The 17,583-nt window shown below is 48.1% G+C and overlaps 1 protein-coding gene across 7 annotated transcripts; it reads right to left on the bottom strand.

Annotated features, from left to right (window-relative positions):
• Positions 1-297: 297 nt before the first annotated feature.
• LOC100550229 (nuclear GTPase SLIP-GC-like) lies at positions 298-16,876 on the bottom strand. 7 transcript variants are annotated; one of them, XM_085218211.1, is made up of 19 exons: positions 16,784-16,876; positions 9,747-9,905; positions 8,994-9,086; positions 8,793-8,907; positions 7,971-8,193; positions 7,359-7,565; positions 6,931-7,149; positions 6,494-6,669; positions 6,364-6,382; positions 5,789-5,869; positions 5,379-5,484; positions 5,010-5,233; positions 4,721-4,885; positions 4,257-4,414; positions 3,838-3,973; positions 3,175-3,283; positions 2,497-2,633; positions 1,057-1,147; positions 298-657 (listed from the first exon to the last, which is right to left on the bottom strand). In XM_085218211.1, the coding sequence occupies exons 2-19, from the start codon at positions 9,772-9,774 to the stop codon at positions 587-589; spliced, it is 2,358 nt and encodes a 785-aa protein (XP_085074337.1). In that variant the 5' UTR covers positions 9,775-9,905; positions 16,784-16,876; the 3' UTR covers positions 298-586. The 7 variants fall into 7 exon arrangements, with proteins under 7 accessions (XP_085074337.1, XP_085074339.1, XP_085074335.1 ...); XM_085218213.1 differs by having other exon boundaries at positions 16,774-16,794; XM_085218209.1 differs by lacking the exon at positions 16,784-16,876 and adding an exon at positions 10,897-11,019.
• Between the last annotated feature and the right edge of the window lie 707 nt (positions 16,877-17,583).

Genomic DNA, 17,583 nt, shown 5'->3' with positions numbered 1-17,583 from the left:
TGGGCTGGGGTTGGACTGGGTGATCTGAGAGGTCTTTTCCAACCTGAATAATTCAATGATTCCAATTCTGTGATTCCCACAAGGAAGGTTTCTTCTATTTCTGGTTGGAGTTTGGAGCTGCTGAGACACCTCTATCCTCCCTGTGAGCCCAGCACACCTTTAGTATCTGTGCCCCATGCAAACCCATCACCTCTGCTTTGCATTGGATCGTTCTGCAGAGGGAAGCACTTCTGCAGCTGTTTGGGGCTGGTTTTACCCAAGCTTGGCTTTCACAGGAGCACACTAAGTGTACACAGATTTGTTTACAACACTTTTATTTTATTTGAAAAATCTGAAGCATCAAGACCCATATAAGCCCAGCTAGTAAAATCAGGATACGTTTGGCTTGTAGGCATGCAGGGAAGGGGCACTAAGAATTGCCCACGACTCTTACTTTGTCAGTATTATAAAATGCATACAAGATATCTCAGAAATGCAGGAAACAAAAAACATTGGAGATAATTTCCTATGAAGTCACAGGATAAAGAGAGCAAGCCGCAACCACGAGTAATAAGACCACACCATCAGGGGCAATTCCTGCAGCTCTCTAAGACATTTTGGCTGATTGCAGCAGGGTCTTGTGAATGAAGCTGATGTTCAAGAATTCATTCTGCAAGTCTGCAAAACAGAGGAGCCTGTTAGAGTCAGCTGGACATCTGCCTCTGGAGAATAGGAGAGATTCCTCCATGCAAGTTCTCAAGAAGTTGGTGTACCCAGCTGGGATTTAGTTGACCCCATCACCAAACCTGTGCCCATACAGATGTGTACGGATTTGGGGATTGTAGAATGCAGAGCTCTGGGACAAGCTGGGGAGTCCTGAGGCTCTGGCTGGGATGTGGGTACAACGCTTGCTTACGGCATGTCCCTCTGATGTCCACGGGAACGCAAGGAAAGCACTTCATGGTGAGACTGCAGCTCTGGATGTCTGCGTCACGCTGTCACCCACCCCTGTCACACCCTCAGGAAGGGGATGTGGGATCTGCACAAAGAGCCCCCAACCCATCTACGGGGCTGTACCTGGCAGCTTGCCATTCAGTTGATCCCAGGGACAAAAGGCGAGGCTGAGCATGTTGGAGAAGTCCTTCTCCAGCTTCTTGGTGATCTGCTCCTGCAGCCATCACATGACCAAGCACATCAGGAGGGGAGAGAAGTGGAGCTCCTCATCCCCCCAGTCCCAGTCAGTGCACCTGGTCACCTCCCAGCAGAGGAAGCACAGGAGCAGCCACCACCCATCTTTTCTTGGTCTGATCCCTGGTGTTGGTGTACGAGGAGAGGGTGGTTTGCAGCACAAGCCAACAGTTCAGAATGGAGCATGGTTGTTCTGAGAGGGCTCAATACTTTATAGGAGTTAAATATTTCCAGGGCAGAGCCTCTGGGTAAAATAAAAATGCATTGTCCTGAGCACACTGAATGCAGAATGGTGAGGGGCAGTTCAACAAGGGCAAGTGTAGGGTCCTACACACGGGAAGGAATAACTGAACACATCAGTACAGATTAGGTGCTGAGCTGCTGCAAAGGAGCTCTGCAGAGAAGGACCTGGTTGTCCTGGGGGACAACAGGTTGACCAACAATTAACCAACAGCTGACCAATGGTTGATCACTGGTTGACTGACAGTCGACCAGTGGTTGACTGATGGTTGACCATGAGCCAGCAGTACGTCCTGATGGCCAAGAAGGTCAGTACAACCCTGGGGTGCATTGCACGGAGTGTGGCTAGCAAGGCAAGGGAGGTGATCCTCCTCTCTGTGCTCTGCCCTGGGGAGAGCACATCTGGAGCACTGAGACCAGTGCTGGGCTCCCCAGTTCAAGGGGGACAGTGAGAGCCCAGAGGAGGGCTGCAGAGATGGTGGGGGCCTGGAGCATCTCCTGGTGGAGAGAGGCTGAGAGCCCTGGGGCTGTTCAGCCTGGGGAAGAGAAGGGGAGAGGGGATCTGATCAGTGCTGATCAATATCTGAAAGGTGGAGATCAGGAGGATGGGGTCTTCTTGCTGGTGCTCAGCAACAGGACAAGGAGAAATGGGCACAAACTGGAACCCAGGCAGTTCCATACAAACATGAGGAATAACTTCTTTACAGTGACAGCAGCAGAGCACTGGCATAGGCTGCCCAGAGAGGTGGTGGAGTCTCCTTTTCTGGAGATATTCAAACCCACCTGGACACTTTCCTCTGTAACCTACTACAGGGAGCCTGCTTTAGCAGGGGTTTTGGTTGGAGGATCTCCAGAGGTCCCTTCCAACCCCTATGATTCTGTGATTCTGTGATTCTGTGCAGCCAAAGAGTGCAGCATGTGAGCAAAACCATCACCAAGAACCACAAGTGAGCCAATGTCTCACAGGAAAACGCATTCTTGTTATCACATATGTACACAAGCTCCTTTTGAGGACATTGTCCTCTACTTGCAAAGCTCTGCCCACGACTGTGAAGAGGTCCCCAAGGAACACGAAGGCACCCAACTTACCTTCATGTTCTGCAGGTGCTCTCTCATGCTGTTCTCAGCTCTTTCAAACATCCCACTTTCCACCGCTCTCATGATACCATTGCTAAGGATAGTTTGCATCCTCTGGCAGGCTTGTTGTCCTCTCACTGCAGCAGCCTCTGTGGCAAAGGGGTCATTGTCACATCGGGGTCCAGCACAAGGGGAGTGGGGGCAGTGCTTTGGTTTAGGAAAGGGTCACAAGGTCACAGCTGTGGTTTTCTACAGCAGGAGACCCATCTGCCTCTGCTCATGCCAGGGACCTGCATTCAACCAGCTGGATTTTAACTTTTTTGTTTCCTAAGTATGCCATCTACTGATAGGAAAGGAAGAAAGAAACAGATTAAGGAGCTTATTAGTTTTGTTTCTTCCTTCAGAGACACAAATAGGAATGAATCAGCACTAGAAAATGTCTGTAGATTAACAAAAATTAACAAATTGGTGTAAATCAGGCAGATAAATTTCCATATTTGAGCATGGGCTACTTTGGACTTCTGAAATCTCTGTGAGTCAATGACCACCTAACAGACGATCCTTTTCCCTGTGGATTTCTTCCCACCCTTTCTATACGTAAGTTATAAGCTTGCACCCTTCTGCTCAGCCCTTATTGGGGTCATCCTGTTAAAATTGAAAGAACCTTCAGGACAAAGGTGATGGTCATACCTTCATAGCAGAGTAGCAGGTCATTCTGAATGGATGCTACAAGGGACTGGTAGATCTCTGCTTTTTTCTGAAGGACAAGTTTCTCAGCCTCACTGACAATGAAGTCTGTCTACAAGAATAAGTTCAAATGCTTGCCCACCAGCACGACAGTCATACAATCATAGAATCATTCAGGCTGGAAAAGACCTCCAAGATCCCCAAGTCCAACCCCAGCCCACCCCACCATGCCCACTGCCCACATCCCCATGGCTCTGGAATACCTCCAGATTTGGTGACCCCACCACCTCCCTGGGCAGCTGTGCCTCTGCATCACTGCTCTTTTGCAGAAGACCTAAGCTAACAACTTCATACTAATAACCCCATACTAATAACGATGACTGGAGTATGGCATTTAACAGATGACCAGTGAGCATCATTTTTCCACTGCTCTGAATTAATATGAAGATGTCCAACTGGGAAGTTTTATTCCAGGACTCAAGAAAGAGTGGAAGAACTTAACACTGCTGGAGATTATGCTTGCTGAAGACCAGGTAGAACTGCTCGTATCTCCCTCTGTGTCCTCTCCAGGAACTTCAAACAAAGCAAGTCATCTCGACAGGTCCTACACAAGCAGTGCTTTATCCCTCTCCATCTCCTCTTGCTCCCCTTGCAAGGCAAGTGTACCTCCTGCTTGAGGAATGCCAGCTTGTGCTCATTGTCAGTCGTCAGTTTGATGTGGGCTTCCTGTAGTTTCTGCTGCACGGCCTCTTTGAAAGCATCAAGGCAGGTTTTCAGTGTGGAGCAGGTGCCCATCTGGATCCTGTCAGGGTAGGAAATTCATCAAAAAGGACAATGGCAATCCCCAATCTCAGGACTCTATGATTTCATTCTAAGAAGCACTGGCACAGGTTGCCCAAAGAGGTGGTGGGTGTCCCAGTAGACAGCCGAAGTCAGGCTGGACGGGGCTCTGAGCACCTGATGGAGCTGTAGGTGCCCCTGTTCAGTGCAAGGGAGTTGGATCAGACGGCCTTTAAGGGTCCCTTCCAACTCGAATGATTCTAGGATTCTATGGAAACTGGGGTTGAATACAAGCAAGCTCTCACCTGAATACTTTCCCAAAATTCATGTCGATCTTTTCGTAGATGGGCTGTGCCAAGGAGCTGTTGATGTCTATCCGGTAGAAGGTGCGGGAGGCATAGACCCCCTTCTTCAGGCACACGGCCCTCAGGGTCCTGTGGTAGCCTTGGTACCCGTGGTTGCGCTGCAGGGCAGAAAGAAGCGTGATGAGGGACAGTCTGGCCATGGTTGGAAGCGACCCAAAAAGATCACTGAGTCCAACTTTTGGCTCCACATAGGACCATCCGGAGAGCATACATCTGAGAGTGGTATCCCAGTGCTCCTGAGCTCTGAGCCTTGCCCACTGCCCTGGGGAGTTGCTCCACATCCACTGCCCTCTGGGGCACAGCCTTTCCCTAACCCCCATCTGACTGTCCCCTGACACAGCTCCATGCTGTTTCCTCAAGCCCTGCCACTGTCAGCAGAGAGCAGAGAACTGATTTATACTCACATTGAGGATTCCTCGGATAGCTGCCTTATAGGACCTCTTTGCTTCTTCTACACCTTCCTTGAGTGGCTGCTCGATGGGCAGAAAGCACTCCTTAATATCTTTCTCCAGATCAGCGATCTTCTGCACCATGATCTCTCTCAAGTGACTTCTTTTTGTAAGCTGATACTGAAATCAATGGACAACAGAAAGAAAAAATAAGATCACAACAGAGCCATAAATAACCCCACCAGAGCCAAACTACCTCTAAACCTTTCCCTTCAGCTGTTCCCTAAAGCCGCTCTGGGCAAACCTGAGCATGTTCGTTGGCCCGGAGATTCCTGATGAGAGAGAAAATAGTGATGGCCTCCATGGTGTGATCCATTAGCACGTTCCTCTTCTGCTTGACGTAAAACCTGCGGACGTAATCCCTCAGCTTCGGGATCTCTGCAAGCAGGCGAGAGCTTGGGTGAGCATGGATGCCCCATCCCTGCAGGCGTTCAAGGCCAGGCTGGCTGTGGCTCTGGGCAGCCCGGTCTGGTGGTTGGCAACCCTGCACATAGCAGGGGGTTGATACTAGATGAGCATTGTGGTCCTTTTCAACCCAGGCCATTCTATGATTCTATGACAGCCCTGCATTGCATCACTGCATGCCACCTGCAGCCAGAAACCCAACCATCACCTGTTTCCTCCCTGCTGAGCGTCTCCTCCTGCCAGTACTCGCGGGCGCTGACGGTGTACACGAGGTCAGCCTTGTGCACCACATCCAAGTCATTTGGGAGCTTTTCCTGAAAGACAGGAACACCTCGAGCTCGTCTCTGCAGAGCAATGAGAGCTGGGTTCTTCTTTTTCATGAAGCAAGTGCTGGTTCAGAGGACATCTCCACCATCAAATTCCACACGATTCTTTCATAGACGGTGGAGAATTAAACTGGAGATGACCAGGAAGACGAACGGACCAAACACAGAGCAAAAAAAGCAAGCAGAGGCTACTAGACAGAGACCAGACATCATGGAAAATGTCTGTTAATACACTCCCAGAAGAACAGTGCCATACAGACGTATGCCAACCAGGTTCTCCAAGGGACATTACCTCGAGTTTTTTCTTTATCATTCTACTCTTCTCCTGTTTCACAGCCTCGTTCCTTTCCAGGATAGCATCATGTTTATTTATCTGTGTTGCGAGAAAGAATAGGAATTACTACTGACATTTCCCAATAATGTTTTAGGGATCCTGAACTTCTAAGGCCAAATGGACCATTCAGAACAGTTTCTCCTTAATGAAGGACTCTCTTAACAAAGCACTGCACAGAACTCCTGGTTTCTGTATCAAGTCCGTCAGTTCTATTCAAGTCACACTGATTCATATAGGAAATTCTCCAGTTTCCTTAAATGGAATCACTGTTCCTGGAGCTGTTCAAGAATGATGGAGATGTGGCACTTGCGGACATGGTCAGTGGGCACAGTGGGGGTGGGTTGGGGTTGGTCTTGGTGATTTTGGAGGTCTTTTCCAACCTTCATGATTCTGTCATTCTATGACTGGGCATGATGGTAATGAGCTGATGGTTGGACTTGCTGATCTTACTAGTTTTTTTGAAACTTTAATGACTCTACGATTCTATGATTCTATGAAAGGGATGAAGAAATGTAAGGCTGAAAAATACTCACATTTTTTTTCTTTTTTTCCCTGAAAAGATAAAAATAAGGCAGAAATTACACATTTGAATGATTTTAGCAGTCCCCAGATCCTGCAAGGAGAAGGGACACACAGCATCACCCACCCTGCTTGTTTCATTACCATCTGTATTCCTCTAGATTCAAGTCATCAGACTTGGTGGCCACTAAGGAGATGTCCCTGCACATCCCACTCTGGAAAGCCTTCATGCCCTCTCTCAGCAGCATCTCATGGATTTTTTCTCCCAGGATCCGCTGGAAGGAGTTGACCACCCAAATGACAGAGCACTTGTTGATGTTCTGCAAGGGGCAGGAGGGGAAGGAGGGCCAGAAATAAAGGACGGGATTGCATATGAGAGATGCTGAGCACCTTTTATTCCCATTAACTCAGACAAGCCACACCAGAATGCAACCCTGCACCTTCTGCTAAAGGCATCCCTGTTCCCCACAGCCCCATGGATGTTCCCAGGCCTCTCCGTCACTGATCCTTAGAGAAAAGAAGTATGCCACATGCAGAGAAGCAAATATTCCTGCCCTCCTAGTGGGGCAGCTCACACTCACCTCTTTCCACATCTCATCCCTTTTGCTGTTGAAATCACCTGTCCCTGGAATATCCACAAAGACAACACCTTCCGGAATCACTTGTGAATATGGGAGAGTCACTTCCACGTTTTTGATCAGGGGCCAGATCTGCATTTTTGTGTCTTCTTCCTTCATTTCTCCTACTGCACTGGTTGGACTCCGGATATATGGGCACATTTTGTCCGAAAGTTCTTCTGCCTGGGCCATAGCAAGTGAATAAAGTAGTGACCCCCGTAGCAAAGATCCTCAGAGACACCAGAACCCCACCAGGGTTGGATGAGGTTTGGGCATCCTGGTCTATGGGAGGTGACCGTGCCTATGGGTTGGAACTGGATGGGCTTTAAGTTCCCTTCCAACCCAAATCATTGTGCAACTCTGGGATTCCATGACATAGAAGGACTACTCACTGTTGTTTCCCTGAAGATGATACATCTTGAAGGGGGAATGGAAACGATGGGTTTCATCCTGCACAACTCTTCATAACTCTTAGTTTCAGCTCCTTTCCCATAGATAGCAGAGATCTTCAAAGCAGCCTCACTTCTTTCACTGTTGTCCTCACTGTCTTCACTGGGGTCCACAAGTGCCACCAGACCCTTCAGCTCATCCTTCCACTCCTGGCAGGACACATTAGATATACAGAAATTATGGCTTGGATGTCTGGAAGAAATCCCATCGCTTCCTCCCTCCTGGCACACCTAAGCCAGCGGGAACTAGCACCAGTGCCCATCACTTCTTTGGGGAACATTGGCCTTTGGGTCACATCCTCCCCTCCCACATTCTTCCAGCAGATCGTGCTTCCCTCTGGAGAAGCCAGCTAAGCCTCTTTCCTCTCTCCTCTAAAGGCAAACATTGAATCGCAGAATCATCTGAGTTGGAAGGAACCTTTAAAGGCCATCAGGTCCAATTTCCTATAGTGAACAGGGACACATACAGCTCCATCAGGTGCTAAAAGCTCCATCCAACCCAACCCCGAGTGTCTCCAGGGAGACATTCAAGAAACGTAGAGCTATGATCCATGCCTCATCTGCGAGCAGGTGAATTTTGGCCTCGTACTGTTTACTGCGGTTTGTGTTGATCTGCACCACACAGGATGTGCAGGCACTGCTCCCCGACACTGGCAAGAAGAAATTTTTGTCTATGATGGCATTCAGCAATGTGCTTTTCCCTGCCCCAGTGCTGCCAAAGAGACCGATGTAAATGGGGTCCGTCTGAATGTCGGGCTTCAAGCTTGTGAGGCGGTTCCTGAGCACAGAGAGAGAAAAAAAAGGAATATTTCATAGAATCATGGAAACACGTCAAGATTGTGGCTGCCCAGAGAGGCTGTGGATGCCCCGTCCATCCCTGGAGGTGTTCAAGGCCAGGTTGGATGGGGCCCTGGGCAGCATGGGCTGGTGTTAAACGTGGAGGTTGGTGGCCCTGCATGTGGCAGGGGGTTGGAGCTTCATGATCTTTGAGGTCCCTTCCAACCCTGGCCATTCTGTGATTGGGTTGGAAAGGACCTCAAAGCCCCCACAGTCCCTCTCCATGCCGTGGGCTGGGTTCCCCCACCAGCACAGGCTGCCCGAGGCCCATCCCATCCGTGGCCTTGGGCACTTCCAGGGATGGGACACCCACAGCTCTCTGGGCAGCAGTGCCAGGGCCTCCCCACCATAATTAAAATTTAAATAAGTTCAATAGGCTTGTGGCTTTCAAAGGGTGGCAGATTGGACATTAATGGGTTCGGATTCAACTTAGGGATCTTGGAGGTCTTTTCCAATCTAAATGATTCTATGAGGCAAAAGCCCCTTTCCACACAAGAATTAGAAGATGCCCTTTAAGGAAAAAAATACCCATCAACTCACCTGAGATATAGGATCCCCTCTCTTGCCCCAGGCTGGCTGAGTATAGGGAGGAATTGTGACAGCTTCTGGGAGGACTTCTCCAGGACGGTCTTTAGTTCGCTTTGCATCCTTTTACCTGCAGGAAGGACACTGATGTCAGGGCTGCAGAGATGCATGTTCCAAACCCAGGGTCAGTAGGCACTGTGCCTTTTCCCTACTTACAGTTCTTGAGAGTCTCTCGCTCCCTATCCTCGGGATTTTGGTCTCTCCTGCTCTTTTTCTTGGGAGCCTCTTCCAGTATATCATCATTGCCGCCTTGTCAGAAGAAAGGGGATTTCTGGTTAGTTCTTCTGATCTCAAAATCTCACTAGAGGGTTTGTGAACTGAAGATCGTTCTTGGCAGCTCTGGGGGAGCATCCCTTTAAAGCCCATGAGACGGAACTACAGAATCCCAGACTCGTTTGTGTTGGAAGGGCTTTTAAAGCCCATCCAGCACCAACCCTGCCATAAGGATGCCTCCCACAGGCCAAAGCCCCATCCATGACCTCGGGCACCTCCAGGGATGGGGCACACACAGCTCTCTAGGCAGCAGTGCCAGGGCCTCACCTCACTGTGAAGAATTTACTCCTAATGTCTAACCTAATCTTCCCTAAATTTAAAGCCACTGCCATTTGTTCTATCACCACGCTCCCTGACAAAGAGCCCCTCCCTATAGTCTCCTCTTTGGGAAGGCCACAGTGAAGTTCCATCTTAGGGTGGTCAGAGGAGATGTTGAGAGTGGATCTGGGCCTCTTCTCCAATGGTGCACCTCAGATGGGGCAGCATTTAGGGGCATGGTCAGTGGGCACGATGGGGATGGGTTGAGGTTAGACTTGGTGATCTTGGAGGTCTTTCCAACCATAATAATTCTATAATTACAGATTCAATGACATTCACGGTGAAGGAAGACACAATGCAGGACCCCCTTAAACTCACCAGGTGGTCTGGAACATCCTTCTGCCATTGTAACAGAATAATGCCAAATCAGGGGTGACCTTAGCTAAGTAGCAGGGTGCTGTCCCTTAGTGGAACCAGATCTCAGCAGCTCAGAAGGTGGTGGCCCCAGGACAGAGATGGAAGCACTGCAAGAGCCTCCTGTGGGAGAGAAGAACATGGTCACTTCCTCCAGAGCCATGATTTGAGGATGCCACCGCTGCCTCCTTGGGGGTCACAGCAGGATTTCCACAAGGATTCACACTTCTGGCTTCTTCACAGCACACCATGGCTTAACCTTAAGGTGTCCTCAGGAACTGGGGGAAGCGATTAATGAGAGGGTGGCAGAGGACAGAGACCTGCCAGCAACAGCATGGGTGACAACAGACAGCCTTAGGAGAAGGTGTCAAAGGTGGAAGAATTTGCAGAGAAAACACAAAGCAGTATCTGCCTCTTGTGCCACCAAACCAGAGACACTTGTTGTGGCACACAAAGTGCAAAGGTTGAGCTGATAATCACGTTAATTTGCTTTTTTAAGAATTCAAAGAGTTTTTTTGAGCTGAGTCAGACCGGAGCTTCTACAGGGAAACTAAGCCCAACAATTTGCGACCGAGGCACAGAAGGATTGAGATCTCCTTGGGAAGAAACCTTCTCCTGCATTGCAATAAACAGATATAGAAGAAATTAAACAGGTTAAAAGCTGAGAGCACATTATTCAGGCAGCAAGAGAAATCTGTTACAAAAGCAATTTAAACACATGCAAGGACATACAACCTTTTATCTTTGGATTCGAAGGCCTTCCGGGAATTCCTCTTTTGCAGCAGAAACGAAACCTGGTAAAACTCCTCCCCCTGCAAGGAGGCCAACCCCCAGCCTCCTGCTTCCTGCTTTCTGCTAGCGTTCATCATCAGTCCTCTAAACTACGGCACACCTATTGTCACGGAGATCAGTCTACACCCGTGACAGGGGGCGGTAGGCCCCTGCCCTCCCCTCCCCAGCCCACAAAATGGGAAGGAAGGGAGGAAAACAAAAAAAAAACAGCGGCAACAATCTATGGAGGAAAACTTATTTTACTAATTATGATATTGAAATTGAGACTAATAAATCAAATAAAATAGGAGAGAGAGAGAGAGTTCCCGATACCGATTCAAACCTGAAAAGCTTGGAACAGCCAGGAAAGCACCCTCCAGCTCCCACTGCCAGGCATAAGAAACCGCCCCACCCGGAAGGGCCAGATCTCATGACTTCTGTAATGTATAGGGATAGGTGCCTGGAATTGGGGAATTAACACTTGAACTCCCAGTACACTACATGATGTTTTGATGCGGAATACTGAGAACCAAAACAAAAAAAAACATAAAACCATGACATTCCACCCCTTATTCTACATCACTACATCATGCTTAATTTATATACATATATAAGCGAAAGATGATTAAAATGCATTACACACACATCTATATACATATACATAGAATTATCGACTGCACTCCCCCAGCATCAAGTTTCCTTGTGGTACACATTGAACATCCCCGTTTTTTTGCATTACCCACCAAGTGGTCCCAGGTCCCTGGGCAAAAACAGTACCACGGAGAGGGTTGCCCTTTCCAGAAGCTGGAAGAACCCAAACTGCTTTTCCCAACATGTTCTTTACATGTACAACAGGGACTTTATCTCCGTCTACGGTATGTAGGGAGCTGGATTGGGTAGGACCATCACAATTGATAGATCCTCTGGTACTGATTAACCAGGTGGCTTCTGTCAAATGCTTCTCCCAGTGTTTAAATGTACCGCCTCCCATTGCTTTCAGCATATTTTTTAACAACCCATTGTATCATTCAATTTTACATGGTGCATGGTAGGGAATATGGTAAATCCACTCAATGCCATGATCTTTGGCCCAAGTATTTACAAGAGAATTTTTAAAATGAGTCCCATTATCTGACTCAATTCTTTCTGGGGTACCATGTCACCATAGGACTTGTTTCTCAAGACCTAATATGGTATTTCAGGTGGTAGCATGGGGTACTGCATATGTTTCAAGCCACCCAGTGGTTGCCTCCACCATAGTAAGCACATAACGTTTACCACTGCGAGATCGTGGCAAGGTGATATAATCAACCTGCCATGCCTCCCCATATTTATACTTTAGCCATCGCCCTTCCCCCCAGTGTGGTTTCATCCTTTTGGCTTGTTTGATTATGGCACATGTTTCACAATCATGAATAACCTGTGCAATAGCGTCCATAGTTAAGTCCACCCCTCGGTCTCTAGCCCATTTATATGTTGCATCTGTCCCTTGGTGGCCCGAGGTCTCATGGGCCCATCGAGCTACAAATAATTCACCCTTGTTCTGCCAGTCCAGGTCTATTTGAGCCACCTCAATTTTGGCAGCTTGGTCTACCTGATGGTTATTTTGCTGTTCTTCTGTAGCCCGACTCTTGGGCACATGAGCATCTACATGGCGCACCTTTACAACCATATTCTTTGTTCGGGCAGCAATATCTTTCCACAATTCAGCAACCCAAATAGGTTTACTCTTTCTTTGCCAGTTATTTTGCTTCCACTGCTGTAACCACCCCCATAGAGCATTTGCCACCATCCATGAGTCAGTGTGAAGATAAAGCATTGGCCACCTCTCCCGTTCAGCAACATCCAAGGCCAGTTGGACAGCCTTTACCTCTGCAAATTGGATCGATTCTCCTTTTCCTTCAGTGGCCTCTGCAACTTGTCATGTGGGGCTCCACACAGCGGCTTTCCATCTGCGATGCTTTCCCACAATACGACATGATCCATCTGTGAACAGGGCATATTTCTTTTCATTTTCTGGTAGCTCATTGTATGGTGGGGCCTCTTTTGCACGTGCTACTTCTTCTCCTGGTGATGTTCCAAACTTTTTGCCTTCAGGCCAGTCCATGATCACCTCTAGGATTCCTGGACGGTTGAGATTCCCCATCCGCGCTCGCTGCGTAATCAGCGCAATCCACTTACTCCAAGTGGCATCAGTAGCATGATGGGTGGAGGGAACCTTTCCTTTAAACATCCAGTTCAGCACTGGCAGCCGAGGTGCCAGAAGGAGCTGCGTTTCAGTACCGATTACTTCAGAAGCAGCCCGAACCCCCTCATATGCGGCTAAGATCTCCTTTTCAGTTGGAGTGTAGCCCTCTTCTGACCCCCTGTAGGCTCGACTCCAGAATCCCAGGGGTCGGCCTCGGGTCTCTCCTGAGGCTCTTTGCCACAAACTCCAAGTGGGACCTTTCTCTCCAGCAGCAGTGTAGAGGATGTTCTTTATACCCTGTCCCATTCGTACTGGCCCTAGGGCCACGGCACGGGCTATTTCCTGTTTAATCTGTTCAAAAGCCTGCTGCTGCTCCGGGCGCCATATAAACTCATTCTTCATTCGCGTCACATGATAAAGGGGACTTACAATGAGGCTATAGTTTGGAACATGCATTCTCCAAAAACCCACTACGCCCAGGAACGATTGTGTCTCTTTCTTATTAGTGGGTGGAGACATGGCACTGATTTTGTCAATCACATCTGTTGGGATGTGACGACGGCCATCTTGCCATTTTATACCTAGGAACCGAATCTCCTGAGCAGGTCCTTTCACTTTGCTCCGCTTAATAGCAAAACCAGCACACAGAAGAATTTGGATTATTCGCTCTCCTTTCGTGAAGACTTCTTCTGCTGTATCGCCCCACACAACAATATCATCAATGTACTGCAGGTGCTCAGGAGCATTGCCTTGTTCCAATACAGTTTGGATCAACCCATGGCAAATGGTTGGGCTGTGTTTCCACCCCTGGGGCAAACGGTTCCAAGTATACTGAACGCACCTCCATGTGAAAGCGAACTGTGGCCTACATTCTGCAGCCAAAGGAATGGAAAAGAAGGCGTTAGCAATGTCAATGGTGGCATTCCATTTGGCCGCCTTTGACTCTAGTTCATATTGGAGCTCTAACATGTCCGGCACAGCAGCACTCAGTGGGGGTGTGACTTCATTCAGGCCACGGTAGTCCACCGTCAGTCTCCATTCTCCACTGGCTTTACGTACTGGCCATATGGGGCTGTTAAAGGGTGAGTGAGTTTTGCTGATCACTCCCTGATCCTCTAGTTGACGAATCAACTTATGAATGGGGAGCAAGGAATCCCTGTTGGTGCGGTACTGCCATCTGTGCACCGTTTTTGTGGCAGTCGGTACCTGTTGCTCTTTTACTTGCAGCACCCCCACAACAGACGGATCTTCTGATGGGCCAGGCAAAACAGACAGCTGCTTAATGTTGTCTGTGTCCACAGCAGCTATCCCAAAGGCCCACCGATACCCCTTAGGATCCTTGAAATGCCCCCTTCTGAGGTAATCAATACCTAGTATACATGGAGCCCCTGGGCCAGTTACAATAGGATGTTTTTGCCAGTCCTTACCAGTGAGGCTTATCTCATCCTCCAACACAGTCAATTCTTGAGAGCCTCCAGTCACCCCGGAAATATAGATTGATTCTGTCCCTTCATGACTCGAGGGCATCAGATTGCACTGTGCACCAGTATCCACCAGTGCCTTATATTTCAGTGGTTCTGACGTGCCAGGCCATCGAATCCACACAGTCCAATATACTCGATTATCCCTTTCCCCACCCTGGCTGAGGGCAGGGTCCCTCTATTCATTACCTGTGATAACTGGAGCAACTGCACTGGTGGTTGATCTGCTTTGTAATTCTTTCACCCGTGCTTGTAGTCCAGGAGTAGCTTGGTCGTGCCATTTTCTCATGTCTTCTCCATGGTCACGTAGGTAACGCCACAAGGCAATTCGCGATGTATTGTTCCTCACTGGAGCCGGAAAGCGTTTGCTTTTAATAGCTGAGATTTTTGATGGTGCCCATGAGCAGGAAGGTTCATCGTCGTTAATTAGTTGGATTCGCATTAGTTTGATCAGCTCCTTCAGTAGACTCTTTTGATTATCCTGATCTTCACTGGGCATTTCTGATACTGGCACAGGTTTGTCACGATCAATCAGTAGAGACATTTGCTCCTGCATTTCATTCAGTTGGTCCGTTATTTGTGAGATGCCGGCAATGAAAACGTGAGTTGGGGGTAGCTGTTGTTCGTAGTTTTGGAGCGTAAGAATCAATTCAAAAACTAAGGGTATTCTCTCTTGTTCCCGGTATCTGTCATTAGCTGACAGTAGTGTACCGGCATATCTGTCTGGTGCTGTTGCTATGAGTCTCTGCCATATCTCAGGCGTCGTCCTCACTCTCTCAGGATCGCGGTCTTGTCGTGGGTGGTTAGGAACAAAGTTAGGGTCAAACAGCATTTCCACCACAGCCATTTCCCTCAAATACTGGATACCCTTTTCAACTGTATCCCATCTTTTCATCACAGGCTTCAAGCCATCTTTGAAGCGATACCTTTCTTTCACGGCTATTAACACTCGTTCCCAAAGGGAGGCAGACTCATCCAAACATCGACCAATTCCTCGGTCAATAGCTGGGTCTCTGGCAATGGCTCCTAGTTGGCGAGCTTCATCACCATCTAGAAACAAACTATTGGCCCCGCGGTGCCAACAACGAACCAACCAGGAAACAATAGTTTCATTCGGGCCCCGTGTGAACTCCTTTCTTGAACCTTGGATATCAGTCATCTTCAGGGGCCGACGAGTAGTAATAAGGATGTCCTCATCATCAGTCTCTTCTGCATGTCTCTTAGTTTTTCCTTTTGCTTTTCGCGATGGTGGTGGTTCTGAGGAGGGCCCCTCGCCTGGATCTTCCTCCTCCTCTGCTTCTTCTCTTTTCCGTTCTAGACGCGTGGACACTCGTTTCCATTTCTTGCCTTCCACAGGAGCAACTGATATTGTTACTGGTGTCTCTTGTACCTGATCAGATTTGACTTGGAGATTCTCCACTTTGGCTTGAACCTCAGCTCGGAAACTCTCTCTCTCCAGAATAGTATTATATAGGGCGCGGTAAGCACAAGCCAAACCCCAAATAAGTTGTACCTCCTTAGAGTTATGTAAGCCGCGCTGTCCCTGACTCAAATACTGACTTAGTTTCTCAGGATCCCACAGATGTTCAAGTGTAAAATCCCATGACACTGCGGGTCCCCTTGCTTTTAAGATCTTTCCTAAACCTCTCCATATTCCCTGCCAGTCAGCACTCTCTGGTTCTGGAGGAGACTCCTTCCCTTTGTAAAGGAATATAATCCAGGAAAACAATAGCATGCACATGAGTATTAATTCGAGATTCGAAAACCGTCTGACAAACCGATAAGGAAGCCTGGAGACTGGTCTGAACATTGTGCTGTTTGTAAAATTAGCCATTCCATCTGGGATGTGAATGTCAAAATTCAGACCATACCACATTGCATACAGGTACCATGCAGGTGTCTCCGTCAATGCCCTTAGGTAGTTATATATGAACATAATTCCACAACAAGTAATTATGGCCTTGATAATTTGCCAATAGGTTGAGAGTAACATGACGGCTTGTAAGCCTTTACTCAACACCCCCACAATGAAAAGTGGGTTCATTGCTGGTGTCTATTAAAAAAGGGGTTAATGAATTGAAACTGACAAGAGGAAGGAGGAAAAAAGGAAAAAAAAAGAAAAAGGCACTACCCAGACTGAGCAGTGCTCAAAGTTTACAAATATCCCAGAACACTGGCAGCACGCCTAGTCTTTCAAGGTCAAGTTTTCCAGCACAGAAACCTAAACTACTGATAATGCTCCCTAACGAAGCTCTCTAAGAGCAGAGAGAGAGATTCGTTCTAAAAGCTAAGAAACAGGGCTGCCCGCATTCTCCACCAAAAATCTGTCACGGAGTTAACGAGATCAGTCTACACCCGTGACTCAGCCTCCCCAGCCCACAAAATGGGAAGGAAGGGAGGAAAACAAAAAAACAGCGGCAACAATCTATGGAGGAAAACTTATTTTACTAATTATGATATCGGAATGCAAGATAACACAATATAATACAATCTGATTGAAATTGAGACTAATAAATCAAATAAAATAGGAGAGAGAGAGAGTTCCCGATACCGATTCAAACCTGAAAAGCTTGGAACGGCCAGGAAAGCACCCTCCAGCACCCACTGCCAGGCATAAGAGACCGCCCCACCCGGAAGGGCCAGATCTCATGACTTCTGTAATGTATAGGGATAGGTGCCTGGAATTGGAGCATTAACACTTGAACTCCCAGTACACTACATGATGTTTTGATGCGGAATACTGAGAACCAAAACAAAAAAAAAACATAAAACCATGACACCTATCTTCAGGTTGAGTTTCCAGGAGACCTGTACATTGAGAACAGCTCAAGGCATGGGGCTCCAAGGGCTGCACCTCAGGTGAGGCTCCAGCAGGCAGGAACTTGGGGAAACTCTCAGAAACATCGTGTGCAGGAACCACTGGCCTTTGTTTTTTGCCCAAGATGCCACGCTGCTTCCAGCCTCTCCCTTTTCCCTGACTCAACCCATTGGGCACCCTAGAGTACTTTCACTCTGCCTTAATCTTTTCCACTGGGGTCTGGCCACTGCACATTGGGCTGAGAACAAGCTGAGCAGTTGGACACAAACTGCATGTGTTTCAGTTTAGCCAAATTTTTAACCACCTGAGGTCGAGGGAAGCTGAAGCAAGCAAGATGCAGAGGACAAGGTCCACCTGTGCCAGCTGATGGCTCCAAAAGCCAAAGCTCAACTGACCTTCAAACCATAGAATATCCTGAGTTGGAAGAGACCTGTAAGGATCACTGAGCCCAATTTCAAACCTTGCAAACATTTTCTACTTGACTCCACAGGGCACTAAATGCATTTTTGATCATCTGCCCATCTATCCTGAACTTAGTGGGGA

This window comes from Meleagris gallopavo, chromosome 2 (genome assembly GCF_905368555.1).
Source record: "Meleagris gallopavo chromosome 2, MGAL_WU_HG_1.1, whole genome shotgun sequence".
Lineage (NCBI taxonomy): Eukaryota > Metazoa > Chordata > Aves > Galliformes > Phasianidae > Meleagris > Meleagris gallopavo.
The sequence above is the reverse complement of the archived record's forward strand: the minus strand, read 5'-3'. Positions and strand labels throughout refer to the sequence as shown.